Source organism: Monodon monoceros, unplaced genomic scaffold, assembly GCF_005190385.1.
Source record: "Monodon monoceros isolate NGI ecotype Baffin Bay Population unplaced genomic scaffold, NGI_Narwhal_1 Super_Scaffold_10, whole genome shotgun sequence".
Lineage (NCBI taxonomy): Eukaryota > Metazoa > Chordata > Mammalia > Artiodactyla > Monodontidae > Monodon > Monodon monoceros.
Window position 1 is genome coordinate 4,254,363 of NW_021703766.1, and position 25,193 is coordinate 4,279,555.

General features: G+C 50.1%; 1 protein-coding gene across 3 annotated transcripts in view; it reads left to right on the plus strand.

Annotated features, from left to right (window-relative positions):
- The window catches only part of COTL1 (coactosin like F-actin binding protein 1), a 77,711-nt gene extending 57,231 nt beyond the window's left edge, over nt 1–20,480 (plus strand). For 2 of the 3 annotated variants that reach the window (XM_029204084.1, XM_029204086.1), the window contains exons 4-5: nt 4,233–4,390; nt 19,175–20,480. In XM_029204084.1, coding sequence (XP_029059917.1) covers nt 4,233–4,390; nt 19,175–19,285 — 269 coding nt within the window. In that variant the 3' untranslated portion in view covers nt 19,286–20,480. The remainder of the gene's footprint in view (nt 1–4,232; nt 4,391–19,174) is intronic. The other variant, XM_029204085.1, reaches the window with a different exon arrangement.
- The last annotated feature ends 4,713 nt before the right edge of the window (nt 20,481–25,193 follow it).

The window sequence follows — 25,193 nt, forward strand, 5'->3', positions numbered from 1 at the left end:
TCCTCCTGCATTGACTAGTCGGAGGTCAAATGGGCTTAGGACCTCCTTCAGGATGCGTGGGGGACAGAGGTCTGTGTGGGCAACTGTGAAAATGTCACTCAGACCAACAGGTTTTTCATCTCAGACTTTCAGCTGACTTTGCAGTGTCATGCCAAATCCCGAGTGGCAGACATTTGTAAGCAAAACGTGACTCTCGGATTTTCAGAAACGTCAGCAATCTTCTTGGCCAGAGCATTGTCAGATAAGCACCAAACAGGGACCCAGGAAAGCAGTCTCTCCGGCCTTGATAATTTAAATGACATTGGCCTGCAGTTCTGGAAGGGCTTAAAAGCCAGGTTCCCTGTGTCTTTGGAGGTGGGCGTGAGACTGACTTATCGGATATCTGTCTTGTGCCAGGTCCTGGGCTGGTACTTGGGCACATGGTTTGTAACTTTCCCACTGAGTTTGGCCAGTGATGGGGCTGTTGGGATCCAAGTGTGGTCATGGGATCCCAAACGTCCAGGCTGACCAATGAGGAAAAGGGAAATAGAGTGGTTGCCATGGAAACAGACTGCGAGTTCTTTTTGCTGGTGTTGTCTTAGCCTTAACAAGGCGCGAGGCATCTGAGGTGTGGCCCGCCTCCCCCTCAAGTCAAGACTGCAATTTAATTAAACACTTTGGAGCTGGTTCTCCTGTTCCTCCAACAACACTAGGAACAGTGTGCTGGCTTCCCAAAAGCGGCCTCGATGCTCGGAAATGCTCGGGAACGAAAGCCCTGTACCAGCCGTGCGTGGCTGCGTGAATTTCAGTTCCTCAACCCGGACAGCCTCATTTCCTGTTCTCATTCTCCACGCGCAGCTCTGCCTGGTAGCTCAGGCCCCGGGGAGAAGGTTCTACCATGTCGGGCCAGCATCCTATTTAATCCTCACGGCCAAGGAAGGAGGGAGGTATAAAATTACCCCGGTCTGGAAACATCCCGAGTGTCCATCAGTGCATGCACGGATGAACAGAACATAATGCGGTCCATCCGTACAATGGAATATTATTCAGCCATAAAAGGAGTGAAGATCCTGCTACCACGCGGATGAATCTTGCCAACATGCTGAGTGAGAGAAGCCAGACACAAAAGACCACATAGCGTAGGTTTCATCTGTGAGAAATGTCCAGAACGGGCAAATCCAGAGACAGAAGACAGATTAGTGGTTGCTTAGGGCTGGGGGAAGGGGGGTGAGGACTGATGGCTGGTGGGCAGGGGGTTCTTCTGGGGATGACGCAGATGTTCTGGAATAAGGTAGTGGTCATGATTGCACAGCAGTTTTCATGTACTAAATGCCGCTGACTTCTCTGCTTTAAAATAGTTAAAATGGTGAATTTTTTTTTTTTTTTTTTTGGCGGTACGCGGGCCTCTCACTGCTGTGGCCTCTCCCGTTGCGGAGCACAGCCTCCGGACGTGCAGGCTCAGCGGCCATGGCTCACGGGCCCAGCCGCTCCGCGGCATGTGGGATCTTCCCGGACCGGGGCACGAACCCGTGTCCCCTGCATCGGCAGGCGGACTCTCAACCACCAGTGAAGCCCAAAATGGTGACTTTTGTGGTGTGATTTTTACCTCAATAAAGAAAAAAAATGGGGAGGACCAAAACAATCACCCCATTTTACAGGTGAGGCAGCGAGGCTCCGATGTTTGGGGATTAAGTCAGATTCCTCCGGGACTAAGAGACAGAGCTCACATGGCCTCCTGCCCTTGGACTTTTCCTTCCTCATTTCCCACGGCCAGTTGGTCACTAAGCCATGTCAGTTTGGCCTGTGAAGTGTCCCTTACACCGGTCTGTCCTCACTGCCTGACCCCCGTGGTCAGGTCCCAGGATGGGCACCCACCAGGCTCCCATGGCTGGGTGGGGTGGTCCCCTAAAGCAGGGAGGCTGGGCAGACACACCCGAGATGTCCTAGCCCTTGGCTTCAGGCTGGCTCTGTCCTTGGCATGTTACCTTGGGCACATCACACAACCTCCCAGCCTCATCTACCAAACGGTTGTTTGGATGTTGATGAGGGTGACAACGATGCCCCCCGACCCCGCGGCCCACCTCCCAGAATCCTTATAAAGACCCAATGAATACTGACCCGTAAACCGAAAGGTGCTGTGCCAGCCTGAATGGCGATTATGATCTGTTTCCTTTAAGAAATGCCCACATGTGGCATTTGATCAGGAGTCCGTGGCCTGCCAGGGCTGTGTCTCAGCTCCCCTGGTCAGATGGTTCCCCCTTAGACAGCGTAGCTTGTCGTCAGGATGAGCTCATGCTTTGAGGTACTCCGCAGGCAGTGTAGACTGTGTCTCAATTACACTGAGAGGGCTGGTGGCCTTGGATCTTGGTGAGAACCTTTACTTTGTGTGGGATTCGGCATGGGGACACCGGGAATGATTCTAGGAAGAAAGACTCCTTGATTTAAAGAAAAAAAAGCCATAAAACCTCAAAGTGTGAACCTTTGACCAGCAGCATCAGTAACACCTGGGAGCTAGTTAGGGCTGCAGACCCTGGGGCCCTATCCCAAACCTGCCGAATCAGAATCTGCATTTTAGCGAGATCCCAGGTGATTCAGACAATGCTTGGGAAACACAGCTCGATGGGTCATTGGGTCGCTGAGAAATCCTAAAGCCAGCGACGAAAAGCCATTTGAGAATATGAGCTGAATGAAGCGGCAGGTACAAGATGCATGACCCCAAACCAGCAGCATCCCGCGTACCAGCCATCACGGGGGGGGGGGGGGGGGGGGGGGGGGGGGGAGGGTGGAATGAGATTTCACTGATAACTTTAATTGACATGTGAACTATTTAGTCATTAATCTGAGTAAGGATATGTGATGCCCTCAACAAAACGTGCAGGATTTTGGTGGAAGACACAAAGGGGTCCTGATTAAATGGGGACACAAAGTATGTCTAGAATTTGTTCTTACCTGCGGGCGGTTCTGCGCCCCTGGGGACATTGGGCAATGGCTGGAGGCGTTGTTGATGGTCCTAGTTGGCAGGGCGGTGTGTGTGTGTGAAGGCCAGGATGCTGCTCAGCACGAAGAATGACCAGCACGAAGAATGGCCCAGCCCCTAATGACTAGAGTACCGAGGTGGACACAAACACACACACACACACACACACACACACACACACACGTCACTTTAAGAACTCAAGAGTACCAGCTGATATCTGGGGGATGCAGAGCAGCGGAGGATGGGGGAACTTAGCACAATGTCCTATGAAAGAGACTCTGAAGTGATGGTGACGAGATTACTGGTGTGGCAATGACACAGACTTAAATGTAGATCCCTCGGCCAGAATAGCCCCCAGAGTCATTTTAATAAAAACAAACATATACCATATAACAAGCATAACATACCCAGTGGAAAAATACTCAGAATTCTTTTTTTTTAATTAATTAATTTATTTTTATTAATTTATTTTTGGCTGCACTGGGTCTTCGTTGCTGCCCGCGGGTTTTCTCTAATTGCGGCGAGCGGGGGCTACTCTTCGTTTTGGAGCACGAGCTCTAAGCGCGCAGGCTTCAGTAGTTGTGGCATGCGGGCTCAGTAGTTGTGGCTTGTGGGCTCTAGAGCGCAGGCTCAGTAGTTGTGGCGCACGGGCTTAGTTGCTCCACAGCATGTGGGAGCTTCCCGGACCAGGGATCAAACCCGTGTTCCCTGCATTGGCAGGCAGATTCTTAACCACTGCGCCACCAGGGAAGCCCGAGAATTCTTTATTGGCCTAATTGTCTGACCATAAGCTAGCCATGCCCAGTGGGCCCAGAGCTATATCCCAGACCAGAACAAGGGCCACCGTCTTTGTTTCCTCCTCTCCTCCCCACCCCAGCCCAGTTCCCATCTCTCCACCGTGTGGCTTTGCTGTTCTAAATAGGGCCTCAAAGATTTGGGATTAAAAAGAGTCGACGAACTTCTGTTCCCTAAATCAGATTCAGAATTTGAGCCTTGACTGTATGGGGGAGGGGAGGGTCGCAGGCATGGCAGCCAGAGAGGCCTGGCCTCCATCTGCCTGTGCAGCCTCGGGAGTGTCACATGGCCCTTCTGTGCCTCCACTTCCCGTCTGTGAAATGGGCATCCCAGCCTGTGGTGCTGTTGTCGAGATTGAGCGAGGGAAAGTTGGCTCTTGCCATGTGGCTCTGGGTACCCTCGTGGCCCAGAGCTCCTGCTGGGGATGTGGATTTGGGGTGTTTTAACCGAGCACCGTGCCCTCCCTTTGCCATTGGTGCAGATGACGTCCGATTGTTTGCCTTCGTGCGCTTCACCACCGGGGACGCGATGAGCAAGAGATCCAAGTTCGCCCTCATCACGTGGATCGGCGAGAATGTCAGCGGGCTGCAGCGCGCCAAGACCGGCACGGACAAAACCCTGGTGAAGGAGGTGGTGCAGGTAACTGTCCTTGTGTTCTTGTAGGGTCTCTGGGCGGGGAAGGGTGCTGGTCACATCCCACAAAGGGTCACCATCCAGCAGGGACACAAGGGGCTGGGCTGGGCTCCTTGGTCTGTGACTTTGAACGTGTCGTGCTACATTTCTGGACCGCTAGCACCACTGGTAAGATGTACCCCAAACTGCTTTCTGGGGTGGTAGCCGCATCTGTGATCCTGACCATCAAATACTAGAAACGTGGTGGCTGGTGTCTACCTCCGGCGGGGGGGGGGGGGGGGGGCAGGTGGCTCACGGAGAAGGGGTTGGAGGGATGACCAAAATAGCACCACTTCCTGATTGGGTGATGGATGACTTCCAACTGTGGCCATGAGGACCCAATGGGAGAATTCACGAGTGCTCTCTGAATGGTGTCTAGCACACAGTAGGTGCTCAATAGCACTTGGTGAATGAATAAATGTCAACCTTATGGGCACCAGCAGGGGTTTTATGATGACTTTGATGGCCATAGAATGACAAAGGCTATATCAACAGTGGCAGAGATTCCTAGTCTGGGCAGCTGGGCGTTGGTCATGACTGACTTACTGCTGTGTCCCTATTAGACGGAGGGGAGGAGGAAAAGGTGGGTGTACCCTTGGTTTTGTCTCTGAGCTTCTAAACAGTTCTACCTGTAGAGCTCCCCATTTTCAAGTTTTTTTTTCCATTCTGGACATAACAAAAATTGACACTAAGTGATTCATCTGGGGCTGGGACACTGGGTCACGCTGAGAAAAATAAAATCCAAATTCCAGAAAGATAAACTGGGGAAGAGAGGTGAAGGGGAGATAGTTTTCTCCTTACCAAAGGATTCTCCATTTTGCAAAACAATTTCCTAAAATCCATGAAGGGGAGGTGGTATAGCTACCACCCACCACGGGTATGGGGCTTCTTTTTGACGTGACGAAAATATTCTAAAACCTGTGGTGATGGTTGCACGTATCTGTGAATATACAAAAGGAAGCCGTTGCATTGTTAAAAAAACCAAAACACACACACAGAAATCGGCTGTGTGCAGTGTGGTGTCCTGGACTGGATCCCGGAACAGAAAAACTGATGAAATCGGAATGAAGCCTGGGGTTTAGTTTAGTAGTCACGTACCAGTGTTGGCTTCTTAGCTGTGACAGATGTAGCACCGTAACATAAGATGTTAACAATTGTCAAAATGACCGGTGGGGTACATGGGAACTCTCGGTATTGTCTCTTGCCACTTTTCTATAAATCCTCAACTATCCCCAAATAAAACTTTTATTTAAAAAATAATAATAGGAAAAAATTTTCCTATCATTCCATTTTTACAGTTTATTTTTCCATCTTCGCTACGAGTTCTGCGGGAGAGCTCATCTACCTCTTGGCATTGCTGCGGTCACAGCCTGTGAATCACGCCCTGATCAGTTTTTTCTTCTTTTTTTTTTTTTTCTCTAACATAACATAATTACATAAATTATGTGGCCACAGAGTCTTTGTAATGAAGGTTTTTCTGGCGGCTGAGCGTCCCATTTCCACCGTGAGGTACTGAAAATCCCCCTGCTGTTGACCTCTTGAGTTGCTTCCGCTTTTTTTTTTTCTTTTTTTTGCGGTACGCGAGCCTGTCACTGCTGTGGCCTCTCCCGTTGCGGAGCACAGGCTCCGGACGTGCAGCTCAGCGGCCATGGCTCACGGGCCCAGCCGCTCCGCGGCACGTGGGATCCTCCTGGACCGGGTCACGAACCCATGTCCCCTGCATCGGCAGGCGGACTCTCAACCACTGCGCCACCAGGGAAGCCCAGTTGGGGGTTTTAATGGTTAACCAGCTTTCAAGGGTCTCCTTTATGGCAACAGAATGGAAAATGCAAAAGAATGCATGTCCAAGTCCGAAGGTCTCCTGCTGGACTCCGCCCTCCACACTTAGCCCTCTTGTTGGCCAGCCAGGAGAACAGGGCACACAGGGAGAGAAGATGGTTGCTGGCATGCGTCCAGTGGGGGCAGTCTTCTGAATCTTGCAATGCTCCTGTTTTCTTTCCATTTTTAAGATTGTGGTAAAATACAGTAACATGAAATGTTAGCCCTTTTGGTGTACGGTTCAGTGGCGTGAAGTACATTTGCAGTGTTGGGCGATCATCACCATCGTCCGAAAGTTCCAGAACGTTTTTTATCACCCCCAAAGGAAACCCTGAACCTATTAGCAGTCTGCAGAGTTCTTTATATACCTAGAACTCTTCTCAATTTGGCTCAGTGGGTTAAGAGGGTGATTTGGGGAAATATGATTCTTCGGTAACTTCATTTGGGAGTATTGGTTATAATTCATTTGTTTGCAAACTCAAATACATTGCAGCAAAAAGAGGAATTGCTTGGCTCTCTGAACTGGGAAGCGCAGGGGTTGCCAGCTTTAGGTGTGGCTGGATCCAGGGCTGAAGCAGTATCTTCCTTTCGTTTCTCTTTTCTCTTTCCCCTGGATTTGGCCTCAGGTGGCCTCTGTGCAGCGGGAGAAATGGTCCAGGCATGGTGGTTCTTCCCGGTCTTGATCCCAGGGGAAGAGAGAGCCCCCCTCCCTCAGTGTCAATCATTCCCTTAAAATGATCCAGTTGGCACATCCCGTGGACCAGGCAGGTGGGGTCCCATGATTGGCAGCTCCGACTGTTAAAAGAAAGGGATGCTGGTAGATGAAAAGCACAAACGTCCCCTCCGGTGGCGGTGGGGGTGGGGGTGGGGAACGGACGACAACGACGACGACTGTATCTTGAACTGCAGGTGCAATGTGATATTTTGACCATCACCTTTCGCATTTTTCACCTCTGCATTTAAAAAGGTTTATTACCCGAAGCTATTACAAGACCTCACATTTATACTACAGTTGCAAATACAGCCATTAATGTTACAAAGGGGTCGATATTACTGGCACAATGGTATTTTCTGACAGTCACCAAAATCATGCTGATCTGGTGTGTCAGTTGTCCTCTCTGCTTAATGGGGACTCGGAACAGATGTTCTCTAAGGGTCTCCAGATGGACCATTCTGAGTTCCGTGTCTTGGGGATAGGATCACATCCCTAGATGCCTTTTACCACCGTTGCCATGTGAAGAATAAATAGGTTGAGTTTTAGTCTAAGATTACTCATAACCCTTGGTTTTTGTAATAATAAAACTAATATACCCACATCCTTATGCTTTGTATGAGATGTAGACAATGTAAATTAACGTAGAGACATTGAAATCAAGAGGAGTGGATCTTTACGCCACCTGCCTGCCTGTGGGCAAGTCTCTCTCCCTTCCTGGGCCTCAGTTTCCCCATTTAAAAATGAGTTGGATGACTTGACCTGCTGTGTCGTATCCTGTTTTGATTTATTCTGAAATTGTTTCATTTTTTATGGGGTAGTTTGTTTACGACAGCATATTACATTTAAATGAACCATACTTCACTTTGTCGGACAAAGAGAGTTTGTAGTGCAGTGGTCTGGGGTATAGCCGTTTGAGCCAGATGGGGTGAGTTCAGATTTCAGCCCAGCCATTTACTGTATGGCCTTGGGCAAGTTGCTCTCCTCTGGGCTTCACTCCCCTGATGGCTGAAACTGGGCTCTTATAGTGTCTACCTCTTGCGGTTGTTGTGAGGATTAAATGAGCAGCTATATGGAAAGCGCTTAGAACTATCTCTGGTAGAGGCCTGGAAGTGCGGCTCTTACGACTCCCAGCTGTCCTGTATAGACAGCACCACGATGCACAGCTTTCTAGGTTGTGGAGTGTTTCCCCGGGAGCCGATAGGTCCGCGTGCTGAGCCCGGGACACAAGACATGAATCTTACTGTTGAGCCATCCTGCCTGATTGTCTTGCAGATGGCTTGGATCAAAGTCACATCCATCAGTAACACAGGAAGGTCCTGACCCTCACCCACCCTTGCTGGTGCTGACTTCAAACAATCCAGACTCCTTCAGGTTCCAGCCTGGGGCCTGCACATAGGTGCATCAGCAAGGGGAGCCCTAACCTTAATCCTAACCTTAACCCTAACCCTAACCCTAACCCAGAGCAGTGATAGGATTTGCCCCGAACCCATGGCTAACAAGCAGCAGGCCCGGGGCTGGAGCCCAGAGGAGTTAAAAATCAGGAGGTTTGATTCTGGGTCTCTTTAGTCTGTGTTCAGAGCCGGGCTGAGATGCTGAGCTGCATCTGTGGCTGGTGGAAAACAAGACAAGACCAGCAAGGCCACGGGCAGTGATGGGTGCTGGGCTGGGCCATGGTGACAGCCGGACTCGAGCCCTGGGAATGTGCTGAGTGGACAGGGTGCGCGGCTGCGTCGTCACAGCCGTCATCTGCTGCACAGAAATGCACGGCTGGTGCCGGCAACACAACACCCGTCCCATTGTTCCGGTGCCTCTGTGGGATGACAGGGGCAATGCAGTCACCCCCCGTTAGAGACCTGCCCGCGCTGGGCCAGGCTGTCTTGCTTTAGAGCAGACTCGGTCGATGAAGCATTGTGCTGGCCTTGCGGAATCACTTTGTTCACGCGGTCCTTTTATCTGTTTTGTATTTTTTAACATCATACGAATGCTCACGGAGCCAAGTAACCAGAGGTAGATCTCAGCTTTCAGCACTGGGAAAAGAACGGCGGGGAGAAGTGGAGGTGGGAAGGATGGGCATGTCAGTGGGCACGGAATCATCAGTGTAGTGTATCCTGATGGCCTCTAAACCCCAGGATCAGGGCTGGCTTACATTCTGGAGCCCCTCCACCCCCAGAGCTAGGGCCAGATGTCCTAACTCTCCTCCAGGAGGGTCGTATTTGTGTACCAATGTGGTAGTAATATTAATAACAAGAGTTTTATTGTGCCGCTACCGCATGCCTGGCACTTTCAAGGACTTTCCACACATTAAAATGATTTCTTCTTCACAACAAGGACAGTTCTGTCATTATCCCCACTTTATAGATGAGGAGACTGGGGCCCGGGGAAGTTGGGGAAGTTGCCCAATGTCCCCTGTGGTTGTAGACTGGCCCCTGGGGCCCTGATTCTGTCACTTCACCCCACTGCATGTTTCCCAAAGTCCTCTAGCACTCTGAGAAGGCTCTGAGAAGTTCTGCAGGAAACAAACCTCTTACATTTATTTTTTAAATTTACTGATCTGGTTCTCAAGCTCCTTGATGGTAGAACCTTTTTTTTTTTTTTAAACTGGAAACTGAACATCATTGCACAGTGTTTCTTTTTTTAAAAAACACTGCTGTGTCAAATGGTAGAGATCATGGGCTTAAGGGGAGTGAGACCCAAGTTGATATTCCAGCTCTAGCAACTTTTCATCCTAGGACTTCGGGCAAGTAACTTTATCTCTAGACTCTGTTCTCACTTAGGAAAAAGAGACTGTAAAATTTCATAGAGCTGTTGGAAGGATTAAAGGAAAGTAAAGGATGTGAAAGGTTTCTCCTTTTAGTGACTGATGGACTCCTATTCATCCTTCAAAACCCTTATTCTTTAACCCATTGTCCTACCAGCCTCAATCAGAATTAATTGCTCCTTTATCTGTTTGTATGATACTGTGACCCAAATTCCATGAATTATAATTAAGTGACCCTAGAAAGTAATCTCAAGGGCAGGGACCATGGCTGCTTAATTTGTATTTCTCAAACCTAGAAAAGTACTAAACAGGTGCTAAAAAGTGAAGAAACAGATCTGTTCACTTAGGCTGTAGTCTGTGTCTTATTCTTGGTGTATTCCTAGGACAGAGGCTAGTAAATGTTCAGTAACTGTTCTTTGGGCTGAATTAAATTGTGGAAGCCATTTACACTCAGGGAGGGATTTGGGGGTGGATTGGAATTTCCAAAGGCTCTGCTTTGTGTCAGTGAAAAGCAGAGGTGAGAGCTGGTTGGGCCAGCCGGGAGAACCCACACACTTCTGTGTCATGAGATTTACGGGGCTGCTGTTCCCCCTTGCAAAGCATTAGTTGCTGACCGGCCCTCGGGTGACCAGCTTTGGCGCTTCATCCATCTTTAAAGGTTTCAGCTGTTTGTTTTTACAGGGAGTTTTATGCTTCTTCAAGCCCTTGGTTTGTGGAAAGGCCCTTTATTCTTCTCAGAACCAGAAAGGGCCTTTTGTGCTGATGCGTTTCACCTGGGCCTGGGCTCAGGCAAGGGGGCTTTCCCATGCTTGTGTCCTTTATTTAACACAAATACAAAGGTCCCAAGCGGCCTGTGAATGGTGGAGCCAGGGATCATGTGTGGAGGGGCAGGTGCCATTATACACCCAATATACAGATGAGGAAACTGAGGCTGGGAGGGGTGAGTCCTCAAGCCAAGGTGAGTGTCAAGACAGAAGCCAGCTGGTGGGGCTCAGAGACCACTTTAGTGGTGGGAAGGGCAGTGGGGAACCTGGTTCTATGCTCCTGCTACCAGGAGGTTAAAAGCCCTTGGGAGAGGAAGACGCCCAAGCCCTGAGCCCAACATGTAAATGGCAGCCGCTTTCACAAGCCTGCTCTGCCAGGGCTGTGGCCGGGTGCCCATCACTGAACCCCAGATGGGTCCCAGACCTCGGCCAGCTGGCCTTGGCGTGGTGCCTGCCTGGTTGCCCCCCGCCAGCTGGCCTCCTGGTGTCCACACAGTGATTCCCAACACTGTCAACAGCAGACACTTTCCATGCTCTGGGGATGCCAGATTAGAGTGTGTGCAGGTCTTTACTGAAGGAGCCCAAACGCTGAGTCCAGACAGGTCTCCATGTGTGGCATGCACACCCCACGGTGCTTGTTGGGGCTGAAGGCTGCCTACACTCTCTACGTTTGTCTTTCAGATTTTCCCTCCCTCGTTCTCTTCCCTTGCATGGACCAACCCCACGTTCGTCCTTGTCATAGTTTGTCCCTCGACATCCTGCCTTTTGAAAGACCTTCCCAGAACAAGCTCCAGGCTCTCTGTTTTCTCCCCCTTGGTGGTTTATCCCAGGGTGGTGTGGGTTTGAACAATGGTTCAGACAAAATTAAGGACCTAAATGATGATCAGCCACACAGCGATTTCTGCTCATTCCCCTGGAGCCCTGGCCACGTGGTACATGTTATTACAAACGTGATTAATCACAGCAGTGGTACAGCGTGTCCTTTCATGTAACATTTCATACATGTTTTCAGTTTTCATAATTTTAATGGCTGAATACTATTCTGTTAGTGAATGTGCGATTACATGTACGTGTGTGTGTGTGTGTGTGTGTTCACTCTCCTGGTAAAGACCTTGGCGGGAGTTAAACACGGGTTTCGGTCCCAGCCCCACCACTCGCCATATGTGCGACCCTTTGCCGGCTACTTTACTTCCTTGAGTTTCAGCATCCTCTGAAAATTGGGGATGATAATATCTAAACTCATGGAATTGTAAAAATTAAGTAAAATACTGTATGTCATAAGTGTCTGCTATGTATGAAGTGTTCAGTGTAAATACTACTTATTTACCCAACTTCTGTTGAAAAGTGGAAGCAGTCTGGTATTTACTGACAATGAACATCTGTGAGTATGTGTGTTGTAATTTTTAAAAAATTCTGTTGAATTATTCCTTTGGGAAAAAGTCCCCAAAGTGGGTGTCACTGAGGAACAAGAAATGCTAAGCACAATTTCAACCAGGCAGAAATTGAAGCCCTAAACGTGGATTTAATATCGTTTGTCAAGTGATGGATAGCAGGGGCTATTTGGAGGTCTGGGTTAAGGATGTTGAGGTTAAGTCTGGACTCAGTGGGGAAAATGCCATGATTGATTTGTGATGTCTGCCATGGATACTGGAGAAGAGAGCAGAGTTTGTTTCCCACATTCTTACCATCCCTGGTCTAGATGGAGCCATAGTCAGAAATCAGGCGGAATGGAGTCAGGGCTTCTGTAACTGTCCGTGGTCAGGAAAGCAGGGGGTGTCAGAACCCTGGCAGTCACTCACATGCTAAAGAGGTGGGTGGCCCTGCGGGGGTCAGGATTCAAGGCATATGGATGGCTGCTCCTTTCTGGTTTGGACCCAAACCTACCCCAGCTTGCTATAAGACATCATGCTTTCCCCCATCCTTCTGTGTTGGGCAATTACCTTGTGTCCACTCGAAATGCCACCACGTTTCTCTCTCTTGTCCTTTGTCCTCTCCTTAGTGAAATAGGGTCGTGTCATTTCTGCCCCGTGGTGGTGACACAGGTGCCTGTGTTCCCGAATCTGTCAAACACTGGACCATACCATTTTGATCTATTTGTTTTTCCCTTGTCTGTTGTGACTCATGCCAGTTACAAGAACCTGTTCTTTTTGAGTGAATTACACCTTGCTGGAAGGATTTTTAAAACCTTGATCTCTGAGGCGCTGTTGAATAGTTGTAGGAGGGAAGGTGTAGGGGACCCAGGAGGGGTTGGCACGTTTGATACTGTGCGTTTTCATCAGGCCCATGTTCCTTGGAGGGTGCCTTTTCTCCTAGCAAGATGCAGGCTGCTGGGGACCAACTGCTTTTCTTCGGCAGACCAAGGTCTTTGGTTTATAATTAATCTTTGCCTACTTGGGGGAGAAGATACAATATTGTGGCCAGCATGTGTCTCATCCACCCCGTGTCCCATTTCACACATGTGGGAGGGGAGGTTCTATCCCCCGTTTTTTGGCAAGAGTTTACTAGCACGAGGCCTCCTTTTCGAAAGCCACGCTCTAATCCCAAAGTTGACAGTTCTGCTGTGCCAGTTTTCCCCGTTGCTCCTTGGATTCTTGTGTCCAAGGTGGAGCTTTGTCCCACATGCTCTGGAGGCTCAGGTGCAAATCCACAGATGGCTCGTGGGGAAAGGGCTGGCCGAACCTGCCTTCTAGAACCTATGAAAGAAGAAAGCCCTCTTCTTTCACAGAGGTGGAAACTAGGGCCCAGAGCCATTGATGGCTTCCTTTGGGGCATTTTAGGGCCCCCTGGTTCTCTTTCTCTGCTCTTAGACTCTCAGAGGGACCTGTAAGTACCAGATTTTGACTTCCCATGGCCTAGGAGAGTGTCTGGCGTATAATAGGTGTTCAGTAAACACGTGTTTATTGGAAGAACGAACTGCATTAGCTCTCCTTGTCTTTGGATACAACGAAGGTCACCTTTCCTCCCCTGCCCTGCCTTGTAGAAATGTGCATTGCTGGCATCACAAACTTAACTGTCAAAGACTCCCACTCATTTTTTCTTCCCAGACCTTCCCAGCACCCATATTCTCTGCATAGGGTAGCAACCCACCATGGTCCTAACGTTCTAGGTAGAAGACCAGACACACTTCTACCCCAACAGGCTTCTTCTCTGTCCTCCTGTGGCTAATCCCACGCACAGCTTTTGGACGAGCAGCTGGATTTGCCGTCTTCTCTCTGCAAGGGCCCGGAGAGCCAATGTCACTACCTTGCTTATTCCGAGGAATTCTCCAGACTTCCCTTCACTAAAAAGTAAACAGTGGGGATGGAGAAATCGGTGTGGGTGAGAGAAGAGGAACTAGCCACTCCCTGTGCTCTGAGTGTTTCAGAAAACTTCTTTATAGCTCAGACTCCTCTAACAATCTTGAGAACAAAGGTAACTCGGGGTCATTTAGAGTATTACCTGGTCATTCTGGAGCACGTCTACTTCACACTCACCTGGTCATCACAACCAGCCCTGGGATGTAGGTCCTCTTACTGTCCCTGCTTGTGGATGAGGAGAATGAAGCTCAGGGCAGGTAAGTTTCTGGGGAGGGTCAGGCTGCCGGAGCTGCGTATGGACAGCTGTCCCTATTTGTGTTTGGCACAAACTACTCCTAGCACGTTTTAGGACTGAAGCTGGGCTTTAAACCCAGGCAATTGGGAGCCATTTAAAAATGAAGTGATTTAAAACCAAGGATAGGAAAATACTTATACACTTTTAAAACCAGCCTTGCAAATACATTCTTGACTATGTACAGAGCTCCAATTCCTAACCCCAGTCCTTCCCTAGAATTGCCCTCCTTGGAAGCACACCAATGTCCATCTTATGTCTTTTTTGAAGTACGAACTTAAATGCACTTGAGGAAAGTCACAGGGACAGAATGTGTCCTGAACTTGATTGGTGTGTTTCCAAACCATCTTGGAGTCCTTTTTAGCTGGATGAGGCCTCTTCCTTTGAAAAGTCCTGCACTGGCAGAAAAGGGAGAGACCCTGTCTGGAGGCTCTCAGCCAGGGACACCGAGTTCCCAGACATGAAGATCTTTCTAGAAGCACAGGTGACAGTGCCCCCAGACTAGCATACTTCGCTTTGAAGTCTCTGGCATGTGGCTTTGGTAGCCTTGAGGGTATGACGCATGCTTACGTGGGAGGGACAGGCAGGCTGAACAGCCTACCGGGGAGCATGCGGAGGAGTGAGGACCTGCCCCCAGGGCCCCGAGGGGAGGCTTCTGTGTGCCCTGGGATGAATTGTTTCCCCTCTCTGGGTCTCCTACTTCTTCTCTATCAAATAAGGGGGTGAATGTCAGGGTTTCAAAGGCTCTTTCAGCTCAATGTCCCCTGCCCCCCCTCCCCCCCACCTGTTTTTGTTAACCAAGGTATAATGTACATAGAGGAAAACGCACTAATCTTAGATGTACAGCTTGACAGTTTTTTTTTTTTTTTTTGTCTTTTTGCGGTACACAGGCCTCTCACTGCTGTGGCCTCTCCCGTTGCGGAGCACAGGCTCCAGACGCGCAGGCTCAGCGGCCATGGCTCACGGGCCCAGCCACTCCGCGGCATGTGGGATCTTCCCGGACCGGGGCGCGAACCCATGTCCCCTGCATCGGCAGGCGGACTCCCAACCACTGCGCCACCAGGGAAGCCCCCAGCTTGATAAATTTTTGAATTTAAAAAATTTGAATTTTTGTACGTACCCATGAAACTACTACCCAGATCAAGTCGGAACATTTCGCACTCTCCCTGTGCCGTCCCCAAAGGCTCCCACTCCCCCACTCAGATCGGCTCTAATATTTTATGGTTAATGATTCTCCTTGACTGAGCACATTATTCTCTCAGGTTCTTTCCTGTTCTATCTAGACCTGGGCTGCCACCAGCCACGTGTGGCTGCAGAGCACGTGAAGTCTGGCTTGTCATACTGCTATGTGCCATGCCTATGAGCAAAATACACACTGGCTTTCCAAGATTTAATATGGAGCACAAAATGTAGACATTTCACTGATGGTTTTATATATTGATTACCTGTTACAATGGCAATATTTTGGGTATAGAGTTAGATCAAATACTATTACAATGAATGTCACCTGTTACTTTTTTTCAATGTGGCTACTAGAAAATTTAAAATTCCCTACGTATTAGCATTGCTCTGGTCCCTGCCGGTGTCCTTTCTAGAGAAAGGACTTGCCCCCCCACCTATCTTGCAGCCCTCGTGTGGCCTGCCTCTGCCCCAGCAGGTGTTGTCTGGAGGATGCCAGGGACAGTGGCTGAGAGCAGAGGTGTGAGCGTGGCGGGGAGGTGGCCCTGCTTTGTGCAGATGTGTCCTTTGTGGTTTTCAGCACGGGCAAGTCCTTGCAGGCCCCTCAGGTCCCAGGCGTTGCTCCAACATCAAAGTCTGGCTGTGCACAGAGCTGTTTTCGCTCTGTTTCTGCCTCTTTTCGAAAACTCACACTTAAGCCCACTCCACAGAGGTGGTGGCGTCTCCCTTGCCACGTCGAAGGCCTGCTCTGTGAGAACCCTGGCAGGAACAGAGGTGGAGGAGTGTACAGTCATTTTGAGTTGGGTTGAGGCTGACTCAGACCTTTGCGGGACTTTTTGCAGAGTCCACACCCTGAGGGGAAGCATCGGCTCCCCTTTGAAGCCTCTGACCCCCCAGCATCCTGTGGTGGGGGAGGCCTACCAGGCCTGCTAGGACCACATCCACATGGCCGCCCACCTCCTGCCTGCCCTCTGGAGGGCAGGGGCTGGTTCCTATAGTGGGGATGGGTGAGGTTGCTTTTCTCTGTACTTTTGTTTGAAAGAATCATTTTTTGGCAAATCTTTTGATTTTTAAATGTCTCAGATTCTCAGGTATATAGGGTTTGGGGCTGCTTTTTTTGCAGTTTGAGACATAGCTATTTTCTTAAGGTAATTTTGTTCATTTACATTTATTGTTATGTTTCACTGGGTTCTGCTATCCTGGTTTGCTCCTGCTGGCTATGATTCGATTTCCCATATACCTGTGGGTTGAAGGTGAATTGTGCTCTATGTGCACTGTCATTGTGGATTTCTGAGATCTTATCAAACTTCTTTTAATCTAAGTTGTCTAATGGCTAACAGACACAAGCGTGAGTGTTCTTGTTTCTCTAGATTGCCATATATAGCTACCACAGGGCAGAGGAACTTTGGACTTCCTTCTATAGGCGTCTTGAGCTGTGGGCTTCCTCCTTCTGGTCTGCTCTTCGCCCCTCCCCCTGCCGCTGGGGCTCAGGTTGAGAAACACGTTACTTCTGGGTTCCCCTTTCTGGCTCTGCCATTCTGCTTGTGTTCGGTGGTGTGCTGATGACTTACACAGATACTTAGCAGCAGAGCATGGCACGCTGGGAGTAGAAAGGGTTGAAAGGATGTTTGGTCATCAGGGCTAGTTACACAATCTCTCCAAGCCCGGCCTGCGGATCTTATCTTTACAAAAAAAAGCTAATATACTGAGGGAGGATTAAGTGAGAAAATGTGTGAGCCTGCACCTGGTACATAATAGTTACCTGATAAATATTAACCTCCCATTTCCTCCTTCCTGTTAGTATTCTTGGTGGTTTGGCACGGCGAACGTTTCGTCTTAATACTGTAAATCTTGATCTTGGGAGTGCTCCTGGTTTAGTCATTCTCCTTTTTTTCCTTTCTCTTGTTTTTTAAAAAATTGAGGTGAAATTCACATAACATAAAATTAACCACCATTTAAAAATACACAACTCAGTGGCATTTAGTACCTCACAGATGTGCAGACACCACCTCTATCTAACTCCAAAATACTTTCATCACTCCTAAAGGGGATGGTGACACTTTTAAGAAGTCCAGCTTTAGAGTCGGCTGTACCTACTAGCCGTGTGACTCTGGGCAGGCGTCATAATCTCCGGCCTCTGTTTTCTCATCTTCACAATGGAAGTAATATTGACCATTTTACAGGATTTTTTTTAAAAGAAACAGCTTTATTGAGGTATAATTTACATACCACAGAATTAACTCATCCTAAGTCTACAATTCAATGATTTTTTTAAAGTGAATTTACAGAGTTGGGCAGCTATCACCACAGTCCAGTTTCAGCGCATTTCCATTATTTTCTGTTGCGATCTCTAGCTCCTAGAAACCATGAATCTACTTTCTGTCTCTCTGGATTTGCCTTTTCTGGACATTTCATATAAATGGAATCATACAATATGTGGTCTTTCGTGTCCGGTTTCTCTCACTGAGCATAATGGTTTTGAGGTTCATCCTTGTTGTAACCTGTGTCAGTACCTCATTCCTTTTTATGACTGAATAATATTCCATTGTATGGATAGACCATGTTTTGTTTACCCATTCATGTCTCGACGGGCATTTGGGTTGCTTCTACTTTTCGGTTGTTACGAATAATGTTGCCATGAACGTTTGTGTTTACAAGTGTTTGTGTGGACATATGCTTTCATTTCTCTTGGGTGCATATCTAGGAATACCGTACTAAAGGTTTTAAGAATTAAGTTTGCTAATGTGTGGCAGTGTCCGGTACCCACAGGTGCTTTGTAAGTAGGGGTAATTGTTTACATTATTTCCTTGTGGACTCTTTCTTAATGGGGATGATTTCTGACCTTCAGGCTTGTTATGCCCGTTTCGGTAAATTTCTCTGGGTTGTTACCTGTCACCATCCTGAAATTTTCCTTGTTTATGGAAGTCTTATGATGCATGTATTAAAACAACTCTTGATCCTTCATGGTTCAGGGTTATCTGATAAGCCAGGTCACCTGTGTCACTCACTCATGCCACGGGCATTTATAAGAGCCTCACGTGTGCCGGGCCTGTGGGGTTTTATGGTTGAAATGTGTACCCTAAGAGGGCGCAGTGACTGCCTCCATTTGCTCATCATTGTAGCCCCATCACACGGCATGGTTTTTCTTGAATGTATGGAAACAAACTCCCTGCCGTCAAGTAACTGAGTGTGGCCGAAGAGCCCAGTCCGTCCTTTAGTGCATTCAGTGTCTGGGCTGATCACTCAGGCCTGGGACCAGAGGCCCTGCATCACTATGACAGGGGAGCTTGAAGCTACCTTGTACCAGCTGGTGACATCCAGTCATGTATCTCTTCCCAGCCCCACGTACTGGTCCCTTGTTGATAGCTTGTAATCAGATATCATGTGAATATTTACACCATGGAAACGCGTAAAAGCTACAAATCACTGCGCCACCACCCCTCTTTTGAGAGAGCCTGGTATTAAACATTTACCAGCCGACCTGCCTACTTTTCCAATCTCCTCTTCTATTATTCTCCTGAGAAGGTGGGTTTTCACAGATGAGGAAACTGAGGCACAGAAAGTTGAAAGAACTTGCCCAAGGCCACACAGCCGGAGAACGACAGAGCCAGAATCCGAACCCAGACCTGACCTTGGCCCATCCCCTTGGTCTTGGAACTGCACAGTATCTCGATTTTACCCATTTCCTGATCTCTGGTCACGTTATTTTTGGGTTTGTTTTTTCTTCCCCTGCCAAACCATTCTGCCGCCAGATTTTCATTTTGATCACTTCTTAGCGTTTTAGGTGCCAAGACTTCCTGGTGTGTTGCCTGAGCCATGCTCAGATCCCGTCCCCTCTTTTTTTATATATATTTTTATTTTTATTTATTTATTTTTTTCCCGTCCCCTCCTTTTTAACGGGAACTCTGTGTTCTATTTTGTTCCGGCAGAATTTCGCCAAAGAGTTTGTGATCAGCGACCGGAGGGAGCTGGAGGACGATTTCATCAGGAACGAGCTCAAGAAGGCGGGTGGAGCCAACTACGACGCCCAGACGGAGTAGCCCCCGCGCCCCGCCCCTTGCCAAAGTCATCTGCCTGCTCCCCGGGCGAGGGGCCCACGGCCTCAGCTACCAGCCCGCCAGGGAGAGGAGACGCCATGAGAGGCAGCGCCCAGCACCCCGTCCGAAAACCCAGCTCCCCTCCCCGCTTCCCTTGTGCACCTGCCACGTCCTAGCCCACGAAGCTCATGGAACATCTTTCTTTGCTCTTTTTTTCTTTCTTTCCCCCCTCTTTCTTGTTCTAAAGAAAAATCATGTTGATGCCGAGGGCACACACATCATCAGATCGGAGGTGCCTCCCCTGGTGACCCTCTCCTGGTATTTCACTGACGGCACAAGTAGCCTGCCCGGCCTCACCCACCAACCTCGTGTTGCTTGTGGCGCCCGGGCCATGGCTGCTATCCTGGTTTTCCTCGGCGCCTGCCTGCTTCCCGCTGAGGAGGCAGCTGTGCCCTCGACGGCGGCCTCCACAAGCACACACATGTCCCGCTGGCCAGGCTCACACGCCCCGAGAGTCGTTCCAGAGTCCCCACCCCCCCCATCTCAAGTTGCCTAAGCTCCAGACTCCATCAGAGATGTGCAGGGCTGACTCAGACCGAAAGAGAAGAGAGAAATTTTGCCTTAAAAGTTGCCTGGCTTTGCCACCGGTCTGAAGTGGCCCCGTTCCCACCCTCTTGATCAAAATCTCATGATGGTGTGGAGTGGGGACAAAGGTCTAAGTCCACATTCAACAGGAGGAGTCTTTCAGGGTTCACTTCCCAGGCTCCCCAAGTGGTGAGGGCATTAGGGAGAGAGGCCCGGGGTGCGGGATGGGAATTGAGGTCCAGTCGGTCCTCTGCCCGACGGCAAGGACGGCGGGGGACAGAGCATGTACAACAGGAGCCCCGCCCTCTCGGGACCAGAAAGTAGGTGGTTTTAATCCTTGGTGGCACCACGCCGGCAAAAGGGTTTTCTTTTTTTTCAGAGAAAGATGAGATTGGCTTGGTTCTTCGTGAGCACGTTTGGTAGCATTCTTTTTCTCTTTTCCTTGTTCATTTCGTTGGGGGAAGTCTGTGCTGTGTTGGGGTCGTGAAGAACATCTGCACTCAGAACGGTTTACAGAAATAAATGGGTTTTTTGTTTTTCAAAAAACAAGGCTGTCTGATTGGTCTTATAAAGCTTCTCACTTTACTGGAAAAACAAAGGCGGTTGTCGTATTCAGATGGAATCGGCGTTCTCGGAGCTATTAGGGGCTGGGAGCTATTAGCGGCTGGCGTATTCTCATTCCGTAGCCTGTTTAAACTTTAGCAATAACCGTCGAAATAGGTGCTGTTTGGGACTTCCCTGGCGGTCCAGTGGTTAAGACTCCGAGCTCCCAATGCAGGGGGCAAGGTTCGATCGCTGGTCGGGGAATTAAGATCCCACAAGCCTCACAGTGTGGCAAAAAAAAAAAAAAAAAAAAGAAGAAAGAAAGAAAGAAAAAAAGATAGAAACAGGTGCTGTTGGCATCCCCATTTTATGGAAACTGAGGCTCAGAGAGTCTCAGTGATTCACCTGAGGCCACCCAGCTGGAAGGTGGCAGAGCTGGGATTCGAACCTGGGTCTCCCAGTGGCCCTGGTGCTGTAGCTCGTGAGGGGAGTGGAGAGGCCCTGGGTTGGGGATAGAGAGGAGATGGCAGGATTGTGATGTGTCTTGTGTGGTCAGAAGCCTCCTCTCTGTGTGTTCAGGAAAAGCTGGGAGAAAGCGTCCTCCTCAGCTGGGCTGTGACTTCTTTTATGAGGTTGTCCTAGAGCTTCAGAACGGGATTTCCAGCATGCTAGCCCCAGTGGGAGTGCAGAATGAGGCCAGAGGAGTTTCAGATGCATAACCGGCTTTGGAGGAGCTGGCAGTGGGGAGGGGAGGGTGCGGGGAGAGGGCAGAAACCAAAATCAGAGCAGGAAGGAATCCTGCAAGATGTGGGCAAGATTGGAGGTCGCCCAAGGCCCATCCCCAGCCATGCCCCTCTGCTCACGGCTGTGTGGCTTTGGGCAAGTTGGCTAACCTCCCTGGGCCTCAGTTCTCTCATCCGTGAAATCCTTAAGGAGCAGTGAGGATTTTGAGGGTATCCAGCAGGGCTCAGTCCTCATCCCATCCGGCCTGCCGCTAGGTCTTGATAGCTCGGGGTGCCCCAGTTTTTCCCTAAACCTAGAGCAGAGAGAGTCAAAGTAGGTCTCTGGCTTCCTGGCCTACGGGCTTTTAGCTCTGGTCAGAGAACTTGGGATAATTACACATGTAGATAAACCCCTTTGGGAAGAAAAGCCAGGTTCTGTGAGAGTAAATCACAAAGGGACTGGGCCTGGTTGGGGGCCAGGGAGGGCTTCCCTGAGGAGGTGACACCTGAGGACTGAAGGAGAGGAGGGAAGCAGGCAAAAGCTCCGTGGGGATGTTTGCCCAGGGGAAGAGCAAAGAGGGTGGAGCTGGGTTTGTGTGTCAAGGAGCTTGGTTTTAATTGAAAGCTGAAGTTCCGGCCTTCAGCTGGGATTTCAGAGGGTGCCTGATGGGATCTCGAGGTCTTCAGGGGCAGAGAGACTTTGACTTTATCTCATTATCCCCTGTAAGTAGCATCCAGCAGGTGTCTGGTCACGTTGCCTGGAGCTGCCTCCACCTGCTCCCGACACTGCCCAGGGCCTGGACGCCCCGGATTGACCTCCATCAGGGCCTGGCAGGGGTTGGGGTGGAGCTCTGGGTACTCAATCCTCCTTGCTCACAGATGCTCTGAATTACTTGACGCATTGGGCATTCAGCAGCCCTTCCAGGTTATCCCAAACTGAAGGGTGTAAGACCACCACCATGTTTTGCCCTTGATTTTGTAGGACCAGAATTTAGGAAGGGCTCAGCTGGGCGATTCTTACTAGCAGGGCCTCTCCTTGGGCTGCGGTCAGATTGACTGGGCTGGACGTGGCCGATAGCTGATGCTGGGCTGTGGATCAGAGCGCTCAGCTGGTGCTGCCAGCGTGCTGATTGACGTATAGTAGATTTACAATGTTGTGTTAATTTCTACTGTACAGCAAAGTGATTCGGTCATACGTATACATACATTCTTTTCCATATTCTCTTCCATTATGGTTTATCACAGGATATTGAATATAGTCCCCTGTGCTCTACAGTAGGACCTTGTTGTGTGTCCATTCTCTATATAATAGTTTGCATCTGCTAATCCCAAACTCCCACTCCATCCCTACCCCCCCACCCCCTCCCCCTCCCCCTTGACAACCACCGGTCTGTTCTGTCTGTGTGAGTCTGTTTCTGTTTCATAGATAAGTTCATTTGTGTCATATGTTAGATTCCACCGATAAGTGATATCATATAATATTTGTCTTTCTTTGTCTGACTTACTTCACTTAGTATGATAATCTCTAGGTCCATCCACGTTGCTGCAAATGGCATTATTTCATGCTTTTCATGGCTGAGGAGTATTCCATTGTACATATGGACCACATCTTCTTTAAGGGCTGTGGGCTTACACGGTGGCCGGCCTCCCCCAGAATGAGCATCCCAGAAGACCAGGACGAGGCTGCATGGCCTTTTCTGACCAGCTCTCCAGAGTTACATGGCAGCATTTCCCCTGGACTCTCCTGGGGGAAGCTGTCATGAGCCCCTCCACATTCAAGGGGAGGGGACACTGACCCCGCCTCTCAGCAGGAGGAGTGCCAAGACCTGTGACCTTTTTAAAGCACCACGCCTGGGGACTTTCCTGGTGGTCCAGTGGTTAAGATTCTGCTCTTCCACTGCAGGGGGCCTGGGATGGATCCCTAGTCAGGGAACTAAGATCCCGCATGCCCTGCGGCCAAAAATAATAATAATAAAAAAATATATATATATATAAAATCAAGTACCACACCTGTGACCAGGCACTGTTTGGGGCATGGGGTGCCCCAGGCTCAGGGGCTTGCACAGGGGTCGGTGTGGGGCAGAGGAGAGCTACATGGAAACCAGTCAATAACTGCAGGGGCGGGGCTGGGGTGGAGGGGCTGATTGATCCCCCGGGGGAGGCCCAGCCTCCCCATGGACGTTTACTCTCCGGGGGGCCATCTGAGGCTGGGGAGGGGGGCTCAGCCCCAGCTGCTGTCCTGGTGAGGGTGGGTTGTCCTCATCTCCCTGCTGCTTTCTGTTCCCCTCATCTTAGTGACTCACAGAAGAGAGGTGAAAACGAGAAGCTAAAAAGGTCGGCTGTGAGGAGGTGACTAGTTAACAGACCGGAGGCAGCTCTGCACTCAGGTCGAGTCAGGTCGGAGGTGGCCGGCCAGGTGGGCTGCACCTCAGTTTCCTTCTCCTAATGGCTTTTCTTGCCCGTCAGAAAAGCTCTTCCTGAAATTAGCAGAGAATTTTGCTCCCCACCTGCAGCTCCATCCCGGCCCTAGGCTAACCACCCCCCACTCCCAGGAGCACCTCACTGCCCTGTGATCAAGTTTAAACTTCCCAATGGGATGGCGGGGGGCAGGGGCCTTGTTTGTCTCTCTGCTCAGGACTCTGTCCACTTCCTCCTTGGACCCCCGATCCGGCATCCTTCCTTCCTTCACTTTCCTGAAGGCTACGTTCCCTCCCTCTAGAGAGAGACTGGTTTCTGCTCTGACCTGCTTCTTCAAGAAGGTTCCCCCACGCCCTGTGTTGTCGGTTGGATGGTGGTCCCCCAAAGATACACCTGTGCCCCGGAACCTGTGCCTGGATCTTATTTGGAACTAGGGTCGTTGTAGATGTAATTAGTTAAGGATCTTCAGGTGAGACCATCCTGGATTTAGGGTGGGCCTTGAATCCAATGACAGGTGTCCCTTATAAGAGAAAGCAGAGGGAAGCTTGAGACAGACATAGGGGAGGAGGCTGTTTGAAGACAGAGGCAGAGACTGGAGCAAGGCGGCCACAAGCCAAGGGCGCTCGGAGCCCCCAGGAGCCGGAAGAGGCAGGAGGGACCCCCTGACCCCACAGAGCTTCTAACATCTGGAGGGAGCCCGGGTCTGCCAACACCTTGATTTCAGACTTCCGGCCTCCAGAACGGTGAGAGGATAAATTTCTACTGTTTTAAGCCCTCAGTTGTGGTCCTTCTTTACAGGAGAGTCAGGAAACTTCCCTCTTTTATTTACTAACTGTGAACCTCTCAAGGGCAGGGACCATGTCTCCAGGGCCTTACGCGTAGTAGGTGCTCAGTAAACAATCCATGAGTGGGGCTCCCCTGGAGCAGGTGTGGCCTGAACTGGGAGCACGTGGGGGCTCTGCACCCCTCTCCGAGCTCCACACAGAACCCAAACCTGCCTAGATCGGGGTCAGACTTGGTCAGTGATAAACCAGGCCGAGGCTCCAAGGGCTTCCCGGCTTCCTTCCCCCGGGAGCTGGCTCTGCCCGAGGGCCGGTACGTACGTCACGTACCTGTCTACCAGTCCACTTGTCTCATGCACCTGTCCGGCTTCTCCACCTCTGGGGGCTCAAAGCTATTATCCTGATTGCTTCTCCCTTATCATTGTCTCCGGAAGATCCTTAAGATACCTTTAGGGAGGTTGCTGCAGAGGCTGGAGTGTGCCCCAGGGCTGGGGTGACTGGGGTACCTTGGTTTCCTCTGGGTGGGGCAGGAGGGGGCAGATTGGCCCAGAGGCCACGAGCCACGCCATTGAGTCTGGGGCTCTGGGGAGGACTCGGCCTGTGGAGACTTGCAGGTACTCTCGGGATCCACCCTGTTCTGTCTGCCTGTGCCTGGGATCTGGAGCGGGGAGCCCATCACCATCCCTGGTTTGGGGGAGCTGCCCTGCAGCTGGGGAATAAGGGAGAAAAGAAGCCCCTTTGAACTGAGGGCCAACAGACTGCCACGGGTTATTTCTGGTAAAGCCAAGAGAAGTAGCGCAGACATCAACATGCCCTGGCCACATCCCCAGCAGGGCTGTGTCTGATGTCACTAGCAAGGAG